General features: G+C 36.7%; 5 protein-coding genes across 7 annotated transcripts; 4 read left to right on the forward strand and 1 right to left on the reverse strand.

The window, feature by feature from the left end:
• Window positions 1-552: 552 nt before the first annotated feature.
• Window positions 553-3552, reverse strand: LOC112765449 (NADH dehydrogenase [ubiquinone] 1 beta subcomplex subunit 7). Of its 2 annotated transcripts, XR_003183779.3 has the most exons (4): window positions 3345-3552; window positions 1962-2346; window positions 982-1098; window positions 553-872 (listed from the first exon to the last, which is right to left on the reverse strand). XR_003183779.3 is itself a non-coding variant. In XM_025811349.3 (3 exons), the coding sequence occupies exon 2, from the start codon at window positions 2275-2277 to the stop codon at window positions 1972-1974; it is 306 nt and encodes a 101-aa protein (XP_025667134.1). In that variant the 5' UTR covers window positions 2278-2346; window positions 3345-3552; the 3' UTR covers window positions 553-872; window positions 1962-1971. The 2 variants fall into 2 exon arrangements, 1 of the variants encoding a protein (XP_025667134.1); XM_025811349.3 differs by lacking the exon at window positions 982-1098.
• Window positions 3553-5780: 2228 nt separating this feature from the next.
• Window positions 5781-6305, forward strand: LOC112765447 (uncharacterized). Its single transcript, XM_025811346.3, has one exon. The coding sequence runs from the start codon at window positions 5781-5783 to the stop codon at window positions 6303-6305; it is 525 nt and encodes a 174-aa protein (XP_025667131.2).
• Window positions 6306-7878: 1573 nt separating this feature from the next.
• Window positions 7879-11561, forward strand: LOC112765443 (zinc transporter 5). 2 transcript variants are annotated; one of them, XM_025811342.3, is made up of 4 exons: window positions 7879-8366; window positions 8544-9295; window positions 10923-11072; window positions 11163-11561. In XM_025811342.3, the coding sequence occupies exons 2-4, from the start codon at window positions 8681-8683 to the stop codon at window positions 11466-11468; spliced, it is 1071 nt and encodes a 356-aa protein (XP_025667127.1). In that variant the 5' UTR covers window positions 7879-8366; window positions 8544-8680; the 3' UTR covers window positions 11469-11561. The 2 variants fall into 2 exon arrangements, with proteins under 2 accessions (XP_025667127.1, XP_025667126.1); XM_025811341.3 differs by lacking the exon at window positions 7879-8366 and having other exon boundaries at window positions 8401-9295.
• Window positions 11562-15267: 3706 nt separating this feature from the next.
• Window positions 15268-17478, forward strand: LOC112764340 (anthocyanidin 3-O-glucosyltransferase 2). The gene has a single exon (XM_025809898.3). It carries the CDS (start codon window positions 15702-15704, stop codon window positions 17151-17153), a length of 1452 nt encoding a protein of 483 aa, XP_025665683.1. The 5' UTR covers window positions 15268-15701; the 3' UTR covers window positions 17154-17478.
• Window positions 17479-19733: 2255 nt separating this feature from the next.
• Window positions 19734-21617, forward strand: LOC112765957 (uncharacterized). Its single transcript, XM_025811822.3, has one exon. The coding sequence runs from the start codon at window positions 19734-19736 to the stop codon at window positions 21447-21449; it is 1716 nt and encodes a 571-aa protein (XP_025667607.1). The 3' UTR covers window positions 21450-21617.
• Window positions 21618-21628: the final 11 nt, after the last annotated feature.

A 21628-nucleotide genomic window follows, 5' to 3' on the forward strand; every position in this document is an offset into this window, starting at 1 on the left:
CAATACCTTTTTTATCTTTATAAGCTATTGCCATGTAAAAATATTTACAACTTTTTTTTGCTAAAAATTTATGATTCAATTTTTTATCTACAATTTTTTTATTTTTTGTTCACCAACTTATCTACAAATTTTTTTTAAAGATACTCTCACAAAATAAAAATAACACTTGTTAATTTCTTATACAAAATGTAAGAAAAATTTAATATTATACACAATAATTTAGAGATTAAATTTTGAATTTGAATGTTTATTTTTTTAATATTTATTGTTGGTAGTATTTAATATTATTTATGCATACTTAAATATTTAATAAAAATTAATTAATTTTATTGATAAATAAACACAATAAAATATATTTCTTTAATAATAATCCATTACAATCCCAAAATTATTATTTTTCTTTGACCCAATTTTTTTGATCCAATACAACAAAAATATATCTGTAATTAAAATTTTATTAGTATTAATATTTAATTGCAAAAGATAAAATCTGAATTTTGATGTATTTGTCTTGTCACATCTAATCAAAGCAATAATAGCAAGAGATAGGTATCACTCCTAAATCTATGTCACGTTAGTTTCCTCAAGTGTAGAAAAAAAAATTATTTCTACACCATAGAATTCACCTTAACAAAAATATTTCAAACATATGTGATGATTGGTCAGGGAATAGAAGTGGCAAACCAACCATATCTCCACTTATGAAAAGTTAAGAAAAATTTATTACTTTCAAGTAAAAACGTGTCCATGATGAGAAATTGCGAGAATTAAAGTATAAACAGTCTTTGGTAGTCTCTGGACAAACAATCCAAGGTAATTTCGACTTCACACAACTGAAAAACATGAAGGAACTCCCACCCAAGCAAAGGTTCCTGCCAAAAGTACATAATATGCATTAGAAAGCAATTATCTTAGTATGTTTTTTCCCCAATTGTTCGAACAAAGGCAGTCACCAATATTAAAGTATGTGCTAGAACCTACCGAATCAACCATAATTTACATCTACTCCAGTGGAAAGCCATGAGTACAGGGTCAAAGTAACAAACTCCTACCATCTTCAACAATAAGTTGAAATTGAGTATATACCCAAAATCGCCCCTGAAATTTGCATCGTGCCACAAATTAACACCTAAAATTTCAATTAACTGAATCCGATCTCCCGAATTCCAATTTGTGTCTCGTGTTAATCCCTTAGTTTATCTCCGTTAACAGCACTGATCTTTTAGACTGAAGAAGTATACTAGTCAATAAAACAAATCACAAATCAAATCATGCAAACCAATAATGTACAGGCTTTTTGAAACAGGTATGCTTCCAACATGAGAGACTGCCCCATACGTTCTGTTCTTTGTTGATGTATATATATATATATATATATATACTTGTAGTAGACTTTGGTTAATCTGGTTATGTATTTTACTTCCTCCAAGAGGTTTTTTATGTTGTAAAGTGGCCCGGTTTATTTATTCTTAGATAACTTATTGTTTGTTCAACAACCTAAGCGAAAAAAGACCTCATGTAAATTTATTTTAAAAAAAACGACAAAAAAGGAATAAATAGAAAAATGTTTGGCAACCGGATGGATGTTTCTCCCAAAATAACTATGGTCTCTCAGGAAAAGTAATTAAGAAAAGAAAATTAGTTGTAGAACAAGTTACCAACTCCATTTATTGGCTCATGATCTCATTGTTGCTCGTTTACAGCTACTATTTTTTATGAAACTTTTCTGTCTGTTCAGCTAATGTGAACAAAAATTATGGTCCTATGATAACAGCAAACCCAATTTAATCCACAAAGAGACACCTACGAAACTAACATTCTCTAATCCTAATCAAGTAAAAGCGTGAACAATCCCGTAACCCTAATGAATTGGAACGCCAGAATATTGATAACGAGAGCAATTAATCAATCAGGAATGAGGAATGAATCCGAAAAACCCTAGATCAGGGAGAAGCAGAAACCTGGAATGAATCAGGCATTGGCGGTTTTAGGGATGACGGGAAAGGCGGCGCCCTTGGATTGGGAGTGATTAAGGGAGGCTCGTTCCTTGATCTTCTGCATCTGAAGCATGCGCTCCATGAGGAGCTCGTACTGGCACTTCTCGTAGGAGTGACGCTCGTTCTCGCACTTCCATGGAAGGTAGAGCTCGGCCTGGCGGCACTTGTTGAGAGGGATGAGGAGGTGTGCGCACTGGTCCCTGTATGCAAGGGGAACCTTCGCTTCCACCATCTCCTCCTGCGTCGCTATCATCTTCTTTGATGAACCGGGAACCTCCATCTCTCACTCTCTCTGCACGATCACTTTCACTGCTGCTCGCTATCTGCGCTTCCTCCCTGCGCTTCCTCCCTTGAAAAATCAGTTGAAACAAGCAAACAATTATTCAATCAATTATTCAATCACTATATCAGTTCACACTTCACAGTTCACATAAAAATAATTATTCAATCACTATATCACTATATCAGTTCACAGTTGAATGACTTGAATCAGAGTTCACAAAACTTCACTATATCAGTAAACCACATATCAGATATCACTATAAAAGAGACAATGGTTGCAGAAGGGGACAGAGACACCGACAGACAGAGACAAAGACACCGAGAGAAGCAAGTATGTATACCTCAAAAAACCCCTCATGTAAACAATGGAAACAATGTTTATTCACGATGAGTTGCTTGCAAGAAATTAAAATGTGCATATACACAGATAGAGTAGGTAGAAAGAGATGTAGAGAGTAGACTAAAAGAGTTTAATTTGGTGATTAAACTGCAGAATTCAACAAAGTAGCAAGACCTCTTCTGCAATTAAGCTCATCGTAATCACTGAGCTAAACTTTCTCAAAACATAACAATTATCAAAATTTATCACAATCTAAACTCATATCTAACAAATAGCTCAAAACTTCAGGCCATCAACACACACCAACACAGGCAACAAAGATCAAACAAATCATCAAATTGCTGTGTGTAATAGTAACAATGCATGTTGCAATTGCTCAGATACATTCTTTTAACTTTGACAAAAACTTCGTTCAACTCAAGAGAGGGATAATAAATCTTGAATCTTCCTCAGCAAATCCAAATCAGCCATAATAGTAATCCTAAATTGTACCTTCTGATTTGGCAACTAATAAAAAAAACAGAAGAAAAAGTTCAAAGTAAAAAAAAATAAAATTAACAACCCAACCAAAGAATCAAGAACAACCCAACCAAAGAACAAATCAGAATCAACAATAGGGAGGACGACGGAAGAATAAAAATAAATCAGAATCAAACCAACAATCAAAATTAAAAAGTTCAGAATACAAACAGATCAGAATCAAAATCAAACAGAGGCTCCATTACAGATTCAAATGCAAGGAAGGATGACGGCGCTGGAAACGGAGAGCTGGCGACGGTGGAACAAAGCTTCGCGACGGAGGCAGGAAGCGAACCCGGCGACTATGCTTCCACTGCTGAGAGTCTGAGACGTTAGCTGAGTGAGGGACCGAGTGAGCTTCGAAGCTCCAACCAGCGACGGCGTCAGGAGTAGTCCGGCGACTGAACGAAAGGGAGGGAGTGAGCTCGCCGGCGTTGAGAGGAACGGCTAGCTCGAGGGTGATGGGAAGGACGAGGGAGGGTCTGCTGCTGCACCGTTGGAGAGAGTGTTGGAGTGAGTTAGGGTTGGTAACGGGTAAGGTTGGGGGTTACTGAATGCTAAACGGCGCGTTTTGAGCGTTTTTGGGCAAAGTAAAAAATCCGATCGGGTCTCGGTTCGGTTCGACTGACCGGTTACTGACCGATTTAACGGTTTAATAACGGTTTTCATTTTTTTCGGTTTTAACATATAATCGAATCGTATTTCTCATCAGTTTGCAGTTCAATCGATTCGACCGGCCGATTCAAATCGATTTTTAAAAAATTGATTTTTTTCTTTGACTTTTCCATTCAACCAAACAAAGAAAAATAGTTATTTTCCTTCCAATTTTTTTTCTCTCTATTTCCTTCCTCCCATTTTCCACTCAAACAAACACTCTTAGTGATAGTTAAAATATTAGTTGACAATAGTAAACTAAAAGTATATTTTTATAAAATTGACCACTACCAAATTATGGCATCGTGTGGATTAAAATTGAATTTTAACAAAAATAAAACAGAAACATGTAATTTACAAAAAAAAAAAAGTGCTAGTATGAGATTCATAAAAAATAAAAAATATTATCTACCATCATTAATTTCGAATGATCATGTAAACAAATAAAAAAATTTGTTGAAACTACACTATAGTCTACAATACAGTCTCTATGGGAAGATACTTGGGAGTTTCTTGTTGTAGAAGTTGATTCCGAATGGAACTCAAACGGAATTAATTATGGCAATGGTTGAATTGAAGAGTCTAAGTCGCAGGCTAAGGATGACATGGCCCGTTAAGATTCTCGAGCAATGAGCATGACGCTATCACGACTCATGATGTATTTGTTCGTGTAGAAAGGCTATGGGTATTTCAGTCATTTGTTATTATTAATTTTAATTATATATATATTTTATAATTAAAATTAACAATTAAAAATATTTAAAATATCGATATACCGCACTTAAAAATTTTCGGTTTGTATATATAGTGTGCTGCTTCCGCGATGGAACCATTCCCACCCATGACATGAGAATTGAGACATCAGTAACAGACAAATTACGTATGCATCCCCACATATCTATAATACATGCATTCTTGGAAGAAGAAGAAGAAGAAGAAGAAGAATGGAAGAAAATCTCAATATTTCTACGTGCTCTTGCTTTTCTATTATAATCTAGAATCTCATATATATAACAGTGATTATGTTAGAATATATCCTAATAACGCTCTTTATGATGGTAAATATATTAGAATTAATCTGTTGCTCCTAGTAACCTACCTTTTCAATCTATAGAATTACACACTTGTGTTTTTTGTCATCATAATAATATAAAATACATCAATAATTACTCATCAAGTATAATATAAAATTTGGTCTGCGCCAAAATTTTCTATTAATATGTTATTCGATTATCTCTACTCCAATATCCATAAAATAAATCTCCAATCAGCTCACTTTTTAAATCCACCTAATTACTAATATTAACTATGAATTAAGTTTCATACACTATTAATATAAAAGAGTTTTACATAAATAATTAATTATGTATTATCATATTAATAAAAATAACTAATTTTTAAAATTATCTAAATCCATAAATAAAATTAGATGAGAGTATAAATTTTTTGCAATTAAATTAAACCCAACATAATATGAAAACAACATTTGTATTTTCTATTTTTTTTTAAAGTAGTTTCTCATCTAATCATTTTTAGCATATATTCTCTGACTTATCTTAACAAACTTTTCGTTCTCAGGTTAATGCTGCAATTTAACTTTAAAAGTGATGCGCTTCAGTGTTGATAAATAGAAATGTTGGGGAAATAAGTAACTTTGATTAGTCCACTAAAAACAAAAATAAAAGAAAGCATTTTGAATTTGTTAAAGTTAATAATACATGTTTGGTTTATTTTGGTTTTAATATAGTTATCTTATTTGGAATAGTTGTGAAAATGAATTACTAATTGATATTATTTGTTGGTGTGTGGGCCATGGGCACGTGGGTGTGGAGATGAAGGGCTAGGATGTTGCTTGTGATGCATTAGGTTGAAGAAGGAAGAAAGTTGAAAGTTGAAGGCACCATAAATAATCCACTGAGAGATTCACATTTTCCATTCGAACAAAAGTGAGCAAAGGGACCAAGTCGTATAGCTTCCATTCCATGACCATGAGTGACGCCAATGAGTGGCTCCAATTCTACCACCAACAAAACATCCCACCGCCACCTAATAATTCTCTCCTTCCATCTTCTGTTTCCGACGCAACAGCCGTCGCAACCACCTCCCCCCAACTTGGGGTCAACCCGGAGGCCCGAGTGTCCAAGCCCATCCGCCGACGCTCCCGGGCTTCCAGGCGAACCCCCACCACCTTGCTCAACACAGACACCACCAACTTCCGGGCCATGGTGCAACAGTTCACGGGCGCACCTTTTCCGGCAACTCCGTCAACAGCATCGGGTTTCCCGAACATGGGTTTGGCGTTTGGGTCCCGGTCGGTTCATGTGAACCCAAATGGGCTCATGTTAGCCCCTTCTGCCTCCAGCTTGCAGCAGCAGCAGTACATGCATATGTATGGTGGTAATAACAGCATCATGAGCAGCCAAGTTGGAGAGAGAGCTCCTCCGAATGTTAGTGGAGAGATGATGGGTCAGGGTGAGGGAGGGCGTTTCTTCCCAGCTACTTCTTCTTCTTAATTTGCAGTGAGCTCCGTCTCCATCTCCAGTAGGAACAGGGGTTGGAGGGGTTGCTGCTTTCTTCCCTCAGATAGTGACATAAAGCAGGCAATTAGGTGCTCTAACTTGGCGATTATTGTTGACCAACCCCTCTCCCTTGTTTATGTCTATTACTATTCATTATTATAATATTATAGGCATTAGGCACTAGGTTCATACACACGCAACCTTACTTACCTTCTTAATTCACTTCTTCTTTCTACTTGTCTTTTCTTTTATTTTATTTTATATACACGCCTTTTTGGGAGTTTTTTCCTCCTTAGAATGGACACATGATAGATACAGTATCTCCTTTTTCATTTTATTTAGTGTGATTAACTTCTAGATCCTTTGTTGCCGTGACATCCTCCTAGACTTTTCCCTTTTCTTTATTTATTTATTTATCTATCTATCTTTTTTCTTTTCATGTAATCTGTCTGTTTCAATATAATTTTTTCTTTGTTCAAAGTTAAACTAGTATGCCTGCCTACCCAAGGTGTGAAATGAAATTGCTTGCAGGGGATTTATAGACATGGATGCCACCGATTGTCAGAAATGTCCTTTACGTGAGTTGACTTGCTTCTTTCATATACAGTATCTTCCTGTGCGTTATATACAGCTAGAACTATAGGATGAGAATGTGGAGCAGCAGCCGCCATCGCTAGTAAGTAGTAACATACAAAATTAGCGCTAATGGGACCTTATACCTCGGGAATTAAGAAGCTTCTCTTTTCCTTGCAAGTCTTGGACCATTGAAGTGGTGTCCGATTAAATGGTCTGTGTTAAGTCTTGGACCATTGAAAAGGTGAGCCCACGCACCAACTTAATTCTAGGCTTCTAGCTCAGACCAAAAAATTAAATACCCCGAATGAATGTTTAACAGTTAACGCTTAACACGAACAAAATTCACATTGTTTCTGTACTAAGCATATGCACAAACAACATTTTCCATGTATACCAGCACTCCACAAGCAAAACTATGTTTAAAAAAACCAGCAAAATGGAACTCCGAAGCATGTTCCACAATCATCGTAAATTCGTAATACTCTTCAAAATATTCTTCTTCGCTATCATCATCATAGTAAGACTCATCAGAATCGACATTCTCACCATCCTTGCCATTAGAGAGAGAGAGAGAGAGAAGCTAGCTAATAGTTCGCTAGTAGCAAAAGAATTGTCGCATTTACCCCCTAGGTTAACTCACCATCTTATGACAACCTTCTTCAAACATCTCAAGAAATCCAGCAACCCGAACCATTCATTGCGTACATACTGGCAGTCTTTTTAATAATTCGGATCTGATAACAAAGAATATATTATACTTTTCTATAGAGAAAAACACATCCTATTAACCATGGATAAATATTGAAAGGAGAATGGTCAAGTCCATGGCACTGCAGTGATGCAGTCTGCAAGTAAGGCTTGAACCCATGTAGATCGCTATCCACAAAGTGAAAACCTTTATTAGGTTCAACACTACCTTATAATCAAGAAACCCGCTTTAATTTTGCTTCTAGAAACTATGTATATATAAAAAAAAAAAAAAAAAAAAAGGAAATAACATGAAAAAACAGAGTCACAAAGGTGTTAGTTCTCTGTTTTACAAGAAAAACTACCATCAGGCCGGTCTTTTTTCTGAATCGCTTTTAACATTTGGAGTGTGAACATAGCAATGTTAGGATAGACAGTTGTTAGTTCCTGATTGTTATTGATGAGGGCTTTGAGGAAAGAGTTCAACAAAAGCAAGAATGGAAATCTAAAGTTTGATGTGTAAAAGTAGAAGTAGTACTCTTGAAATGATATAAATAATATCGTAGTGTCTTGCGCAACCCTGGAGTGTGAACCAAAACACACGAGAACGTGTTGCAACTATCATTTGACCGCTACAATAATTTTCACATAATGTGGTCATAAAACCCAAATACCTGGGTTTATTTTGTCCTTGGCTTCCGCTGCATGTCGACATATTTCAACATCAAATGGACACTTAGTTTGTTGGCAATGGCATCATAACCGTACATCTCCTATGTTGTAGCTACCTAGGTAGAAAATATATTTCTTTACTAAATAGCATACACATAATGAATTCACAATTGCACACGATATATATTTCATGAATTCTTCTGATCTAATTTTGTATATTCAGCAATCACAGTTAGTCAAGAGAATGATTAATGAACCTCTCTCTTTCTCACTCTATTTCTCTCTCTATATATATAGATATAGAAACCGTACACAGTTCATCAACATCTATCTGGTCGAGCTGGAGAGTACTAACATACACCACGCATCAGAATCCTCTCCTGTCCATTAAGTTGATCTTCAATTCGTTCTATCTGTTGTTGAATCATCGAAAGATGAACAAAGGTTTTGGAAAGAATTGGTTGACAGTAGGTGTATTATTATTTCTGTGGTCAATTCTGGTGATTCCAAGCTCAGTTGTGGGGGAGTGCACATGCGAAGAGGAAGAGGAGAATGAAGGTGGTGAAGAAGCAGCAGTGGCTCTGAAATACAAAATAACAGCTTTGGGTACGATTCTGGTGGCAGGTGCAATCGGTGTAACCATTCCAACGCTGGGGAAGATCAAAAGGTTCTCTGCCTTGAGTCCAGAGAGGGATTTCTTCTTCTTGGTAAAGGCGTTCTCAGGAGGGGTAATATTGTCCACTGCTTTTATACACGTCTTGCCCGATGCTTTTGAGAAGCTAACATCTCCCTGCCTCAAGGAACATCCGTGGGCAGATTTTCCTTTCACGGGATTCGTGGCCATGTTATCTGCAATTGCTACGCTCATGGTTGATTCTCTTGCTACTGCGTATTTTGGTCACACTGGCAATGGCAACATCTCCCAAGACAAGATAGAGGAGGGAGTAGATCACGTGCATCTTCATACACATGGAACTCATGGTCATTCTCATGGTTCCACTTCTTCGTCAGACTCCACACAACTCCTTCGTCATCGTATTATTTCTCAGGTAATCACGCACTTGTTTATTTTATCCCCAAATTTAATAAAGCAGACTAATATGATTATTTTGATGAATAAATGACTATTTGTACCCATGATAGATGAAAACGCTGACATTTGTATTTATGATAGCCTGAAACTAAAGTTATACCCATGATCTGAACTTGGTTCGTGGGAATCCGATTCTAGGTGTCACTCCCTCCCTTATCTTCAACCCCTCTTTGCTCGAATTGACCCAAAGTCCCGGGACATAAACTTGGAAGAATCTAAGAGCCTCACCTCTCGAACAGAGTCAAGAAAACCCATGGAGCTCGAGACCTCTAAGCTGGTGGAGGTAACAACCCATTATAATGCCATAGACATGGCTAAAGTTCTTGAATTTTATCCACCTTCTCGTTAGACCAATTCCTATACTTTTCTAGTTCTTATAATCCTTCGGAGTAAAAAACTCAAGGCAACGAATTCAAAGAGACTTGCTTTTATCCAAAAATGGAAGTCCTAATTCTCGAAAAATCTACTAGTTCTACCAAAACAATATGTGATTGAAACAAAAATAAGAACCATATTCAGTATTTCACACAACCATTCTCATCGGAGAACTCATAAATGAGAGAATCCAAATCCAAAAACTAAAAACAAAATCTTTGCAATAAAGGGTATCAATATATAGTATTAGTTCACACAGATAAAGCATGAGTTCTCATTCATTCCAGCACCATCGCCGTCAACCTCTCCTCCTCCGACTCTGATGCCGTCAACCAGAGCCTCATCGAGGAGACCAACCGCATTCTCGCTGAGATCCGCTCTGACTCCAACCCCGACGACAACGACACCCCTTTCAGTTCCAACGCCACGGCTGCCTTCTCCCTAGGCCCCAAGATCTCCGATTGGGATCAACAACGCCAACAATGGCTCCAGTAAAACCCTGAATACCCTAATTTCGTGAGAGGTAAAGCTCGAATCTTGCTCCTCACTGGTTCACCTTCAAAACCCTGTGACAACCATCTTTGGATACTCCATTCCGCCGTAAGGGAAACTCGACGACAGCACCAAAAGATCAAACCTTTCCTAGTCGTATTTTCTGAAGAGCTTGGAAGGGATGCTGAGGATTTGTGGGTGGGTTTTGTTGCAGATTTGTGGAGGAAAGAGCCGTTGGAGTGCGGAAGAAGGGGAGGTGGAGAAGGTGAGGATGAAGGAAGAGTGGTTGAAAAGCACGAGAGTGAGGAGGGTGTTCTTGATGGGGTCAGAGGTGGTGGGGAGGGAGAAGAGGATGGCGTCGGCGTGAAGGGCAGAGTGGATGGTGAAGGAGCGAGTGTTGAGGAAGAAGGGACCAGAGTGGGGTTTGGAGAATGAAGAGTGCGGAGGCGTGAATGGTGGAGAAGGGGAAGTCGAAGTGCAGAGTTAGAGAGAGAGAGAGTGTGTGAGTGAGAGAGAGAGGTTGAAGGTAAGGGAGGGAATGCCACCTAAGATCGGATTTTCACTAACCAATCCAAGTCAGAGCACTTTTGTCACACGGAGAGCATCTATCATAGATATAACTTTAGTTTCAGGCTATCATGAATACAAATATCAGCGTTTTTATCTCTCATTGATACAAATGGTCATTTATTCTTATTTTGATAAACTGAATGTAGGTGTTAGAGCTAGGAATTGTGGTTCATTCTGTGATAATTGGGATCTCGTTGGGAGCAAGTGAGAGTCCAAAGACCATAAAGCCTCTAATTGCTGCCTTAACTTTCCATCAATTCTTTGAAGGCATGGGCCTTGGTGGCTGCATCTCGCAGGTAGATATAGCTATTTTTTATTTTTGTTTTTATTTTCACTAAATTTGTTTGTCCCTAAGTCTATTTATTTATGTATTATGTTATGGTCAGGCAAAATTCAATAGAAGAGCAGTTGTAACAATGGCAGTGTTCTTTACATTGACAACACCAGTTGGAATAGCGATTGGGATAGGGATTAGCAACGCATACAAGGAGAACAGCCCAAGAGCACTGATTGTGGAAGGGGTCATGAACGCGACATCTTCCGGGATATTAATTTACATGTCTCTCGTGGACCTGCTCGCAGCAGATTTCATCAACTCAAGAGTCCAACAAAGTGGCCGGCTTCAGTTTGGAGCTTATACTTCTCTTCTACTTGGAGCTGCTTGCATGTCTATTCTAGCTAAATGGGCTTAAACACCTCCATCTTTTTCGTTTTTGTGTAATGCCAACTGCATCCAATAGGAACAATTTCAAAAAATTAATACGACAAATGCTTTCGTTTAATTATGATTACGGTAATTATGATGTGGATTAATTGACAAGTCTTGTTCTTGGGTTACCCTGTGTTCTTGTTGAGTTTGGCCGGTGTATAGTTCGTCCGTCGATGAATGTCTTTAAACTTCTTCTCGTCGGGATGAGTTATACGTCGGCAAGGAGAGAACAAGAGCGTGGATACCTGCAAAAGACACTCCAACGCTCAAGTCAGTAAGTGTTTAAGAGGTATAAAAATAATTCTATGAATATAGAATGTAAGACATGAAATAGAAGTCATCATGAGTTGTAAATTATAATAATTCTATGAATATAGAATATATCTAGAATGTCTCTAGAATATATCTAGAATATGTATAGAATATATCTAAAATATGTATAGAATGTATATAGAGATTGGTGCCTTTTACAGGCATAGAGTTGATGAATAGAATTGATGGTATGACCGTTGATCATTAAGTCAGAATAATGATCATTAAGTCGGTAATGAATGTGTCAGTTACAGAATGAATGATAATTAAGGCCGAGTTATAACTCATAATGCACAATAAAGACCGAGTTATAAGGTGACGGATCATAGTCCCCAAGCTTTGTCTGCCGATCATATGATCCAGGCTAAGCTTAGAAAATAAAATGATTTATAAATCGGTTAAAAGATAAGTGAATAATGATATGGTGAGCCCCAAGCTTAGTCGGGTTATTATGTCGGCACTTATTCAAAAAATAATTAAATGATAAGAGTCATTCAATCAAGATAGTTGTGTGGGGGATACTTTTCCGCTTAAGAACAATTTTAGCATTTAATTGTATGTGAACTGAAAAGTTCAGAGATAGATATCCATTGACGGAATCGATTGTATGATCCGAGGATATAATGGTTAATTGTCTTGGGAATTTTTCCGACCCACAACAACTTATTGATAAATTTCTCGTTCAAAACAATTAGTTATTGAATATGGTCATATGACATGAATAAGATAAATTGAGAAAATGAATATGTCTAAAATCACAATATATATTGAGTAATATATATTGTAAAAGTAAAATAGTTCAAAGTAAAAAAAATATACCTTGAAGTTGATAATTATAGAGAAGAAGACGACATATATGAATGTCATACATGCCAAATGTAAATATCTGAATTTTGTTTTATAAGACATGCTTTAATTTGATAATAAAGTAATAAAATAATTAGTCATTTAATGATATAATAAATTTTGTTTAGCTATGAGATATATTTTTTGTGCAAAAATAATAAATTTGCATATTTGTAGTTATTTTTTGCTTAACTTTCTGCACTAATCATATAGCTAATAACATAAAATTTAATAGCATAAAGTGAATAGTATGACAGTTATATACAATTGATATACAATTAATTTTGGATGGAATTCAATTTTAAGATTTGAACTTATCATTACTATCATTTAATTGTATAAATGAAATCACTAAGTAATAATAATATAGTATATAATGAAATAAAAACCTAATTGACATGGTTGTTATATGTCATTATTGTATATGACATATATTGAAGTTTGAATATAACTAATAAATTAGTAAATATTAATTACACAAAATATAAATGCAAAAGTATGTTGAATAAAATATATAATTTTACTTGTGTAAGTAGAGAACTTTAAAAAATAAAGCAAAATTGATAAGTGAGTTTGTGCTCGATTTGATTGAAAACCGAGTTTGTTTTTTGTTTGATTGAAAGCCGAGTTTATTCTCGGATTGGTTAATTGATCGATTATAAGATGTGAAATATTATGATACTTAAAAGTGAAGCAATTTGAATGTATAAAATATAAACCTTATAAAAAGTTACGACAGATTAAAATTTGATAAGAGGTATTAAATAAAATCTTAAACAAGATTGTTGAGATTGGTTCAAAAATTTGAATGTAAATCAAGTTTTATAAACCTAAGTGAAGTAGGAATTATTTTACTCATCCCCATAGACGGCGCCAATTGTTCTTGCTGAGTTTGGCCGGTGTATAGCTCGTCCGTCGATGAATGTCTTCAAGTTTCTCCTCGTCGGGATGAGTTATACGTCGGCAAGAAAAGAACAAGGGGGTGAGTACCTGCAAAAGACACTCTAACGCTCAAGTGAGTAAGTGTTTAAGAGATATAAGAATAATTCTATGAATATAGAATGTAAGACATGAAATAGAAGTCATCATGTGTTGTATATTATAATAATTATATGAATATAGAATATATCTAGAATGTCTCTAGAATATATCTAAAATATGTATAAAATGTATATAGAGATTGATGCCTTTTACAGGCATAGAGTTGATAAATAGAATTAATGGTATGACCGTTGATCATTAAGTTAAAATAATGATCATTAAATCGATAATAAAGATGTTATTTACAAAATAAATAATAATTAAGACCGAGTTATAACTCATAATGCATAATAAAAATCAAATTATAAAAGAACGGATCTCCCTGCTTGTATGTCTTAAAACCCATACTCCCCAGTCCCAGCCATATATCGCTTTCTTTCCCGTGTGTCACTGTTCCATTCCATTTAGTCTTTGTTGTTGGACTAAAAGGTAGTCTAGCTATAGCAATAAATTTACAATGATGTTAAATGTATATTCAAATCAACTATTAAAATTAATTATTAATATAAAATATATATTAAAAATAAATTAAATATTATTTATATATAAATTATTTTTAGTAGTTAATTTTAATATATAAATAATATATTTTAATAAATTGAAAAAGTTTAAGGGTGAACAACTTTATTAAATTCTGACCAGCATGTAACTACAAAAAAAATGAGTAATTTTATATTATTGAATAAAATTTTACACCATTAAAAATATCATTGGTAATTATTTAATGGTTACAAATTACAAAAGTTATTGTCCCCTTAACACTCCTCTAATAAATTTATGTCTCTTCTATTATATTATATTATACAATTATATTAAATCTATATTAAAATTAATCACTAATATAAAATATATATTTATTAAATTTTTAGAAAAAGAGTAGAATAAGAAGATAATATTATGCCAATGAGTTATAGTTCAAATGACATAGTGTCCTTATACTCATTGAAGAGATTGTGAATTCGAATCTCCCTATCTTTACCAACTAATTTCTTAAATATTTTATCTACTAACTAATGGCTTTTGCTTTGGTTAAGGGACTATGTGAGCAGCTTGCAATGACGCAAAGAAGATGATGCATGCAGCGCGATGGCGCAGAGAAAAAAAGGAAAAAGAGAATTGTGGTGAGCAAAAGAAGAAAGAGTAGGAGACGAATTTATCGCTAAAGTGAAAAAAAAATAGGTGCAAAAAAAGAACAACACAAAAAAAAAGAACTTTGTGCAAGAAAATGTGGTAGTTTTACCCAAAAAATGATATCTGTTTTTTTTAAGAGAATATCATAACTCTGAAATCATGTTAAAATTTTGGGAGAAGAATAGAATAAAATTTTAGGAGAAGAATAGAATAAGAAGATTATATTATATGTAAAGTTGTTATTTTAAAGTTGTTATTACATAATACAAAAATCATTTTATTTACAGAAATATTATCAATTAACTTTATAAATATTTTATTTATTAATTATAAATATTTTATTTATTAATTACTAGTCATTATTAACTTAACTCTCAATTACTAATAACTCTAATAATATTTTAATAATATTAAAATATAAAAATAAATTATATATAGCCAATGAATTATAGCTCAAATGACATAGTCTCCCCATACTAATACTATATTACGGTGAAAAGTGAATATTCCCGAGAATCTTCTAATAATGGATAAAATAAGCTAAGCCTTAATTAAGAAGTAACCGTGCAGAGATGATCCCGACAAGCAAATATGGGACCGGATATGAATGATGAGAGTGAAGCATTAGTTAAAAGTATCCACTAATATTATATACGGTTAGGATGGATGTTATCCTTTTGGTAGAAGGAACAAGGAACTGAGGAAGGGACAAGAAGCTCATGATACATGGTCCACAACGGACAAGCAGCCGGAGCGGGGCAGGTTCACACTCTAATTTCCACACACGTTGATTGACCGTTGAAAAACAAGGATCCTATATAGAGATCTCACAACTCACATGATTTATAGCTTGTTAAAATAATAGATCGAGTGAGAGTGGAAATTAATGATGAGCAACAAGAAAGCAGCACAAGTGGTGTTGGTGCCTTCTCCAGGCATCAGTCATCTGCTCTCCTCCCTCCAGTTCGCCAAGCTTCTGGTGAACCACGACCACCGTCTCACCGTCAATATCATGCTCATCAACTCCCATATTGACTCCAAAACCACATCTACAGCAACAAACTCCCTCCACTCTGAGTCCCACCGCATAAACGTCATTAACCTGCCCGACTACACTCCCAAACCGCCCTCATCAGACTCCGATAGAGCCACCTCCATGGCCCCTCTCATCGACTTCATGAAGCCCCACGTCAGAGAAGCCGTCACCAACCTCACTAGCTCCCCCTCCGCCCCGCCACTGGCCGCCTTCGTCCTCGACATGTTCTTCACCTCAATGATTGAGATTGCCAAGGACTTCCGTGTCCCTGCCCTCGTGTTCTTTACCTCTGGAGCAACCTTCTTTGGCATGACCCTTCACATGCACACGCTCCGTGTCCGGGACAATCTGGTAGCCTACGAGTGGGAGGACTCCGACTCGGAGTTGACCATCCCCACTTTCGCAAACCCATTCCCGTGGAGAAATATGCCCACTTTCCTCACGCGAAAGCAATGGGACCCGATTTTCATGTCGTATGCCAGCGGCCTCAAGGAAGCTGATGGTTTTATCATAAACACCTTTGAGGAGCTCGAATCCTACGCCATTCACTCTTTCCACGATGCTGCTTTTCCTGTTTATCCGGTGGGTCCCATACTCAACCTCAGCGGGGATGACGAGCCTGCTTCGGAGACCATTATCAAGTGGCTCGACGACCAACCTCCTTCCTCCGTAGTGTTTCTCTGCTTCGGGAGCAGAGGTTGGTTCCATCAGGAGCAGGTCAGGGAGATCGCGCGGGCTCTCGAGGACAGTGGGGCCCGCTTCCTTTGGTCCCTGCGCAAACCCCCACCTGAGGACTCTTTCATGGGCGTGCCATCTGATTACTCTCTCCCTGAGCTCACAGAGCTTCTGCCTCATGGGTTCCTGGATCGGACGGCAGAAGTTGGAAGAGTCATCGGATGGGCCCCTCAGGCCCAAATTCTGGCCCACAAAGCCACGGGTGGGTTTGTTTCGCATTGCGGCTGGAATTCTACGCTGGAGAGCATATATTATGGTGTGCCCATTGCGGCATGGCCGCTCTATGCGGAACAGCAATCCAATGCATTTCAGTTGGTGCGTGAGCTGAAGCTGGGTGTGGAAATTTCGTTGGAATTCAAGCATGAGTTGATGTTTGGAACTACCCGGGTGTTAAGTGCGGAGAAGATCGAGAAAGGAATAAGGAATCTGTTAACGGATGCGGAGGTGAGGAAGAGAATGAAGGAGATGAGTGAAAAGTGTAGGAGTACCATGAAAGAGGGTGGATGTTCATACTCTCATTTGGGGCGTTTGATTGATTATTTAATGGATAATCAAGTTAATGTATGAATCAAAACTGCTCTTGTAAGTTGTAACCATCATATCCAGATGGAATTCACAATGCAACCATACGCCGTCTCAGCTCTTTCATTTTGTTATACACACTTCATTCTAAGTTAACAAAGCCATTTTGGTTTATTTTTCTTTGTTTTGAATGGTTAGCTGCAAGAGTTATGTGCTGCAATCTTCAGTCACTAATCCCTTTCCTTGTTATCAGCCTCTGTTTCATCAAGTTCTTTGCCTAGAAATGTAATGTACGTTAAATATAAGGTGCTTTATATGCTGTCTAAATTTTAGACATAAAATTTAAAAATGGTGGATATTACCATAAAAATTTTATAATTGTCTTTATATAAAAATATTTTTTTTTATTATTAGATGATGAATTATAAAATTTGATTTTGATATGTTATAAAAATATTATTTTTCTAAAATATGACTAAATAAATAAAAAATATTTTTAACACAAAAATCTTCGCAAAATATTTTTAACATATTCCTTTAAGTAAATACCTTCAAAAATATAAGAGTGAATCTTATCTTTTTCTATCTTTACTTTTAACCAATATAGGCAAAAAAATTATAGATACTAAAAAATTCTCCTAACTAATATATTGTATTTGTATGTGCTGTATGTTATGTGTTCTATTTGTTTCTGTTTTGGCTGCACTTTCGGGATTTTGTTGAGATTTGCATTTAGGTTTGGTTCAGTAGAATTTTTATTTTTTAAAAATTATTTGTAAAAACTAATTTTTAAAATATAATTTTATAAAAAATTATAGTATATATATTTAATAAATTAAATTAAAAATAATTTTTAATAAATATAAATAATGATAATTATATTTGATAAAATATTTTTAAATTAAAAAAATACAAAAATAAATATAAATGTAAGAATTAAATTCAACAATTTATTAATGTGTAAGATTATATTAGATATTTTAATTTTAATAAATATAAATCAACTTAACACTAATGATAGTTGGTTTGGCTAAGAGTTATTATATGATAGACACTTAAAGTATATGATGAAACATAACCAGTTACAGCTTGCAAGAGGCATATATTTACCAAACAGAAAGAACCAAAATAACTAATAGCCTAGTCCCATAAGTTTATGCTTTTTGAGAACTCCCAACTATTATCTAGAAAGATCGTGTAACTTTGAAGAAACTAGAAAGCAGCTCTACGCAAGCTAATTAAAGAATGTTTACTGGTAAAGGGACATGTTCCTTCGCGCCACCTGTAGTGGGTAGAGAAAAGGATGAAGCTGCATTTACGTATGCCATCTGTGCTAGACCTCTCCGGTGCGTGGTCTCAATTAGATTTCCTTCATTATGTCCAAAAAGCAAACATAGCCCAAGAAAAACACAGCCTCAAGAGGCCCGTTTTCTTTGAACTAATATGTGTCTTTGTAGTTCCAAAGTGTGCTTTCTAGTTGAGCCTGTATTGAATGACCGCCCGTGTCCTTAAAATAAACAAATACCAGACTAAAAAAAAAAAGAAAAAAAAAAATATAGAGGCTGCAATTAGTGGAGTTTAAAAATCCGTTGAAGTGCATGAGTTTGGTTCTGATTTAGAAGGGCAGTCATTGTCATGGAATCAGTTGTAATTTGTAAGGTGCCTCCGACGTAGAAGCAAGCAAGTATATAAGACTGCGTTTGTTTACATGGACAAAGACAATGTATCTAAAGATATTGAATTAGTGTATTTTGTATTCATTGTGATAAAAAGGACACAGAACTAACAAGAAACATAATTTATTTTTTATTTTTTTATTATTTTTATTAATTTTTTATAATTATATATTTTATTGTTATATTTTTTATCTCAAAATTTTTAAATGAAAAAAATTAAAATAAATTAAATTTTTATAATTTATTTTAATTTATTACTAAACAGAATACAAGAAAACAAAATTTTGTATCTCTATCTATCAATGTCTTATTCTATCCTATTCTCAGTGTCTTATTCTTAAAAACATACCCAGCCTAAGGGAGAATCCATGCACAGACCCGTTGTCACCACATAAGCAGAGAAAATAATACTATTGTTCAACTCATAAACTATTGGAGTACAAGTTGAAGTGAACTATTTAATTTAAGCTGGTGCTAGGAGAATAATAAAAATTTTGAACAACATAAACAATCACCAATCAAATAAAAATACACTACATCCTAATTTAATGCTACTAATTAAATTTATTTTTTTAACTCTATTAATTCACATTGTTTACATATTGTTAAAAAATCTTGTTTGTTACTTATACTTTTCTTTAATTTAATGTATAAAGATGAAGTAAATATAATCGATTTGGAAATTAGAAAAAGCGAGTCAAAATGAATGAATAACTTATGGCGGTAATAATAATATAAATGAAATGGAAGGAAATAGGAATTAAGAAGAAATGGCGGGTATTTAGAATCCCAAAGCAAAAGGAAAGGGGGATGGAATTTGGAATAAAGAAAAGATGGGTGAAGCGGTGAAGATAGCAATTAGGAAGGCGCTGAGATTCCCATCCCAAAGTGAGTCAGATAGCCACACCCTAAGCATTAATAATGTGAGAGCAGAATAGCATTTGCCAGAATGGAGAACGAGATGCAACAGCTGCTTAGCATGGGCTTCCCCAACGAGCTAGCCGCCCAAGCCTTGGCTGCCACCGGCGGCAGATCCACCGTCAAAGCCACCGAATGGATCCTAACTCACAAATCGAACTCTTCATCTTCCCCACCGCCGGCGCCCACGCAACCCAAGATCGAACGGTTTTTCCACTCGCACTCGAAGCAAGAAGGGCAAGCAATTGATGTTGAGCAACAGCAACACGACGAGGCATCCCCACTCTCAAAACGCCAAAGAACACTACCCTCCTCAAATCCCAATCCCAATCCTAATCCTAATCCTAATCCTCAATCTTCCTTCTTCTTCAACCCTCTTCGCTCTTCCAAGAAGAACGCCCACGAGCCTTTATACGAGCGCCTCCGCCCCAGAACCCTCGACGACGTCCTTGGTCAGGACCATCTCCTCTCCCCCACTTCCCTCCTTCGCTCCGCCATCCACCGGAACCGTCTCCCTTCCATCCTCCTCTGGGGTCCCCCCGGCACCGGCAAGACCACAATCGCCAGAGCCATCGTCAACTCCTTTCCCCATCACCAATGCCCTTGTTATCGCTTTGTCTCCTTATCCGCTGTCACCAGCGGCGTCAAAGATGTCCGGGACGCCGTGGACGAGGCCAGAAAGCTGAGAGTGAAGAGCAACCAGAGAACCGTTCTGTTCGTGGATGAGGTTCACAGATTTAACAAGTCCCAGCAGGACTCTTTCTTGCCCGTCATTGAAGATGGCAGCATTGTCTTCGTCGGAGCCACCACCGAGAACCCTTCGTTCCACTTGATCACCCCTCTCTTGTCTCGCTGCAGGGTCCTTACCCTTAATCCCCTCAAGCCCCACCATGTTGCCTTGCTTCTCAGAAGGGCTGTCAATGACTCCGACAAAGGGTTGACTCACAGCGCTGGTTGTCAGGTTGATGTGAGCCAGGATGTTCTGGATTTCATAGGAAACAACTGTGATGGGGATGCTCGTGTCGCCCTGAATGCTCTCGAGATAGCTGCTGTTACTGCTGCTGCAAGGCTCCAACAACCTGCTAACCAATCCACAGAGGAGCAACACAAGGCTGCTGCTGTTGCTGTTACACTCGATGACGCAAAGGAGGCACTTCAGTGCAAGCATCTTGCTTATGATAAAGCTGGGGAAGAGCACTATAATCTGATCAGCGCGCTCCACAAATCCATGAGGGGGAGTGATGCCAATGCAGGGATTTATTGGTTGGCAAGAATGTTGGAAGGAGGGGAAGAGCCTCTCTACATTGCACGCAGGCTCATAAGGTTTGCAAGTGAGGATGTTGGTTTGGCTGATCCCTCAGCTCTCAATCAGGCTGTTTCTTGCTATCAGGCCTGCCACTTCCTGGGAATGCCAGAATGCAATGTCATTCTTGCGCAGTGTGTCGCCTACTTGGCATTGGCTCCTAAATCTGTCTCTGTTTACAGAGCAATAGGTGCTGCTCAGAAGGTGGTGAGGGAATCTATTGGGCAGAATGAAGGGGTGCCCCTTCATCTCAGGAATGCTCCAACCAAACTAATGAAGGACATTGGATATGGCAAGGGATACATATACCCTCCAGACAACCCTTCAGCAACACAGAGCTATTTGCCACCCTCACTCGCAGGCTACAAGTTCCTTGATTGGCCTACCAGGACTGCTTCTCATGATGAAGCAAATCCATCCACATCTGGGTCTGGCAGTATATAGTGTTCGAGGGACTCTCTTCTTTTTGGTATATAAATGTGCTACCCACTTTTTTGTTTATTGACATTACTAAGAAACATGTCAACGGCAGCAATGCCAAATTAGAATGTGCATCCACTTGCTCGGGACCTATATACAAAATCCTCATTTTAATGAACCGCGTTTATTTCATTCTCTGTCTC

This window comes from Arachis hypogaea, chromosome 7 (assembly GCF_003086295.3).
Source record: "Arachis hypogaea cultivar Tifrunner chromosome 7, arahy.Tifrunner.gnm2.J5K5, whole genome shotgun sequence".
NCBI lineage: Eukaryota > Viridiplantae > Streptophyta > Magnoliopsida > Fabales > Fabaceae > Arachis > Arachis hypogaea.

Bases quoted from the DNA above. Each gene is read 5' to 3' on its own strand.
- LOC112765449 (XM_025811349.3), bottom strand. From the start codon at position 2,277: ATGGAGGTTCCCGGTTCATCAAAGAAGATGATAGCGACGCAGGAGGAG.
- LOC112765447 (XM_025811346.3), top strand. From the start codon at position 5,781: ATGAGTGACGCCAATGAGTGGCTCCAATTCTACCACCAACAAAACATC.
- LOC112765443 (XM_025811341.3), top strand. From the start codon at position 8,498: ATGAACCTCTCTCTTTCTCACTCTATTTCTCTCTCTATATATATAGAT. The intron at 9,296-10,922 runs GTAATCACGCAC...AACTGAATGTAG, and splicing joins GTCATCGTATTATTTCTCAG to GTGTTAGAGCTAGGAATTGT. The intron at 11,073-11,162 runs GTAGATATAGCT...TGTTATGGTCAG, and splicing joins TTGGTGGCTGCATCTCGCAG to GCAAAATTCAATAGAAGAGC.
- LOC112764340 (XM_025809898.3), top strand. From the start codon at position 15,702: ATGATGAGCAACAAGAAAGCAGCACAAGTGGTGTTGGTGCCTTCTCCA.
- LOC112765957 (XM_025811822.3), top strand. From the start codon at position 19,734: ATGGAGAACGAGATGCAACAGCTGCTTAGCATGGGCTTCCCCAACGAG.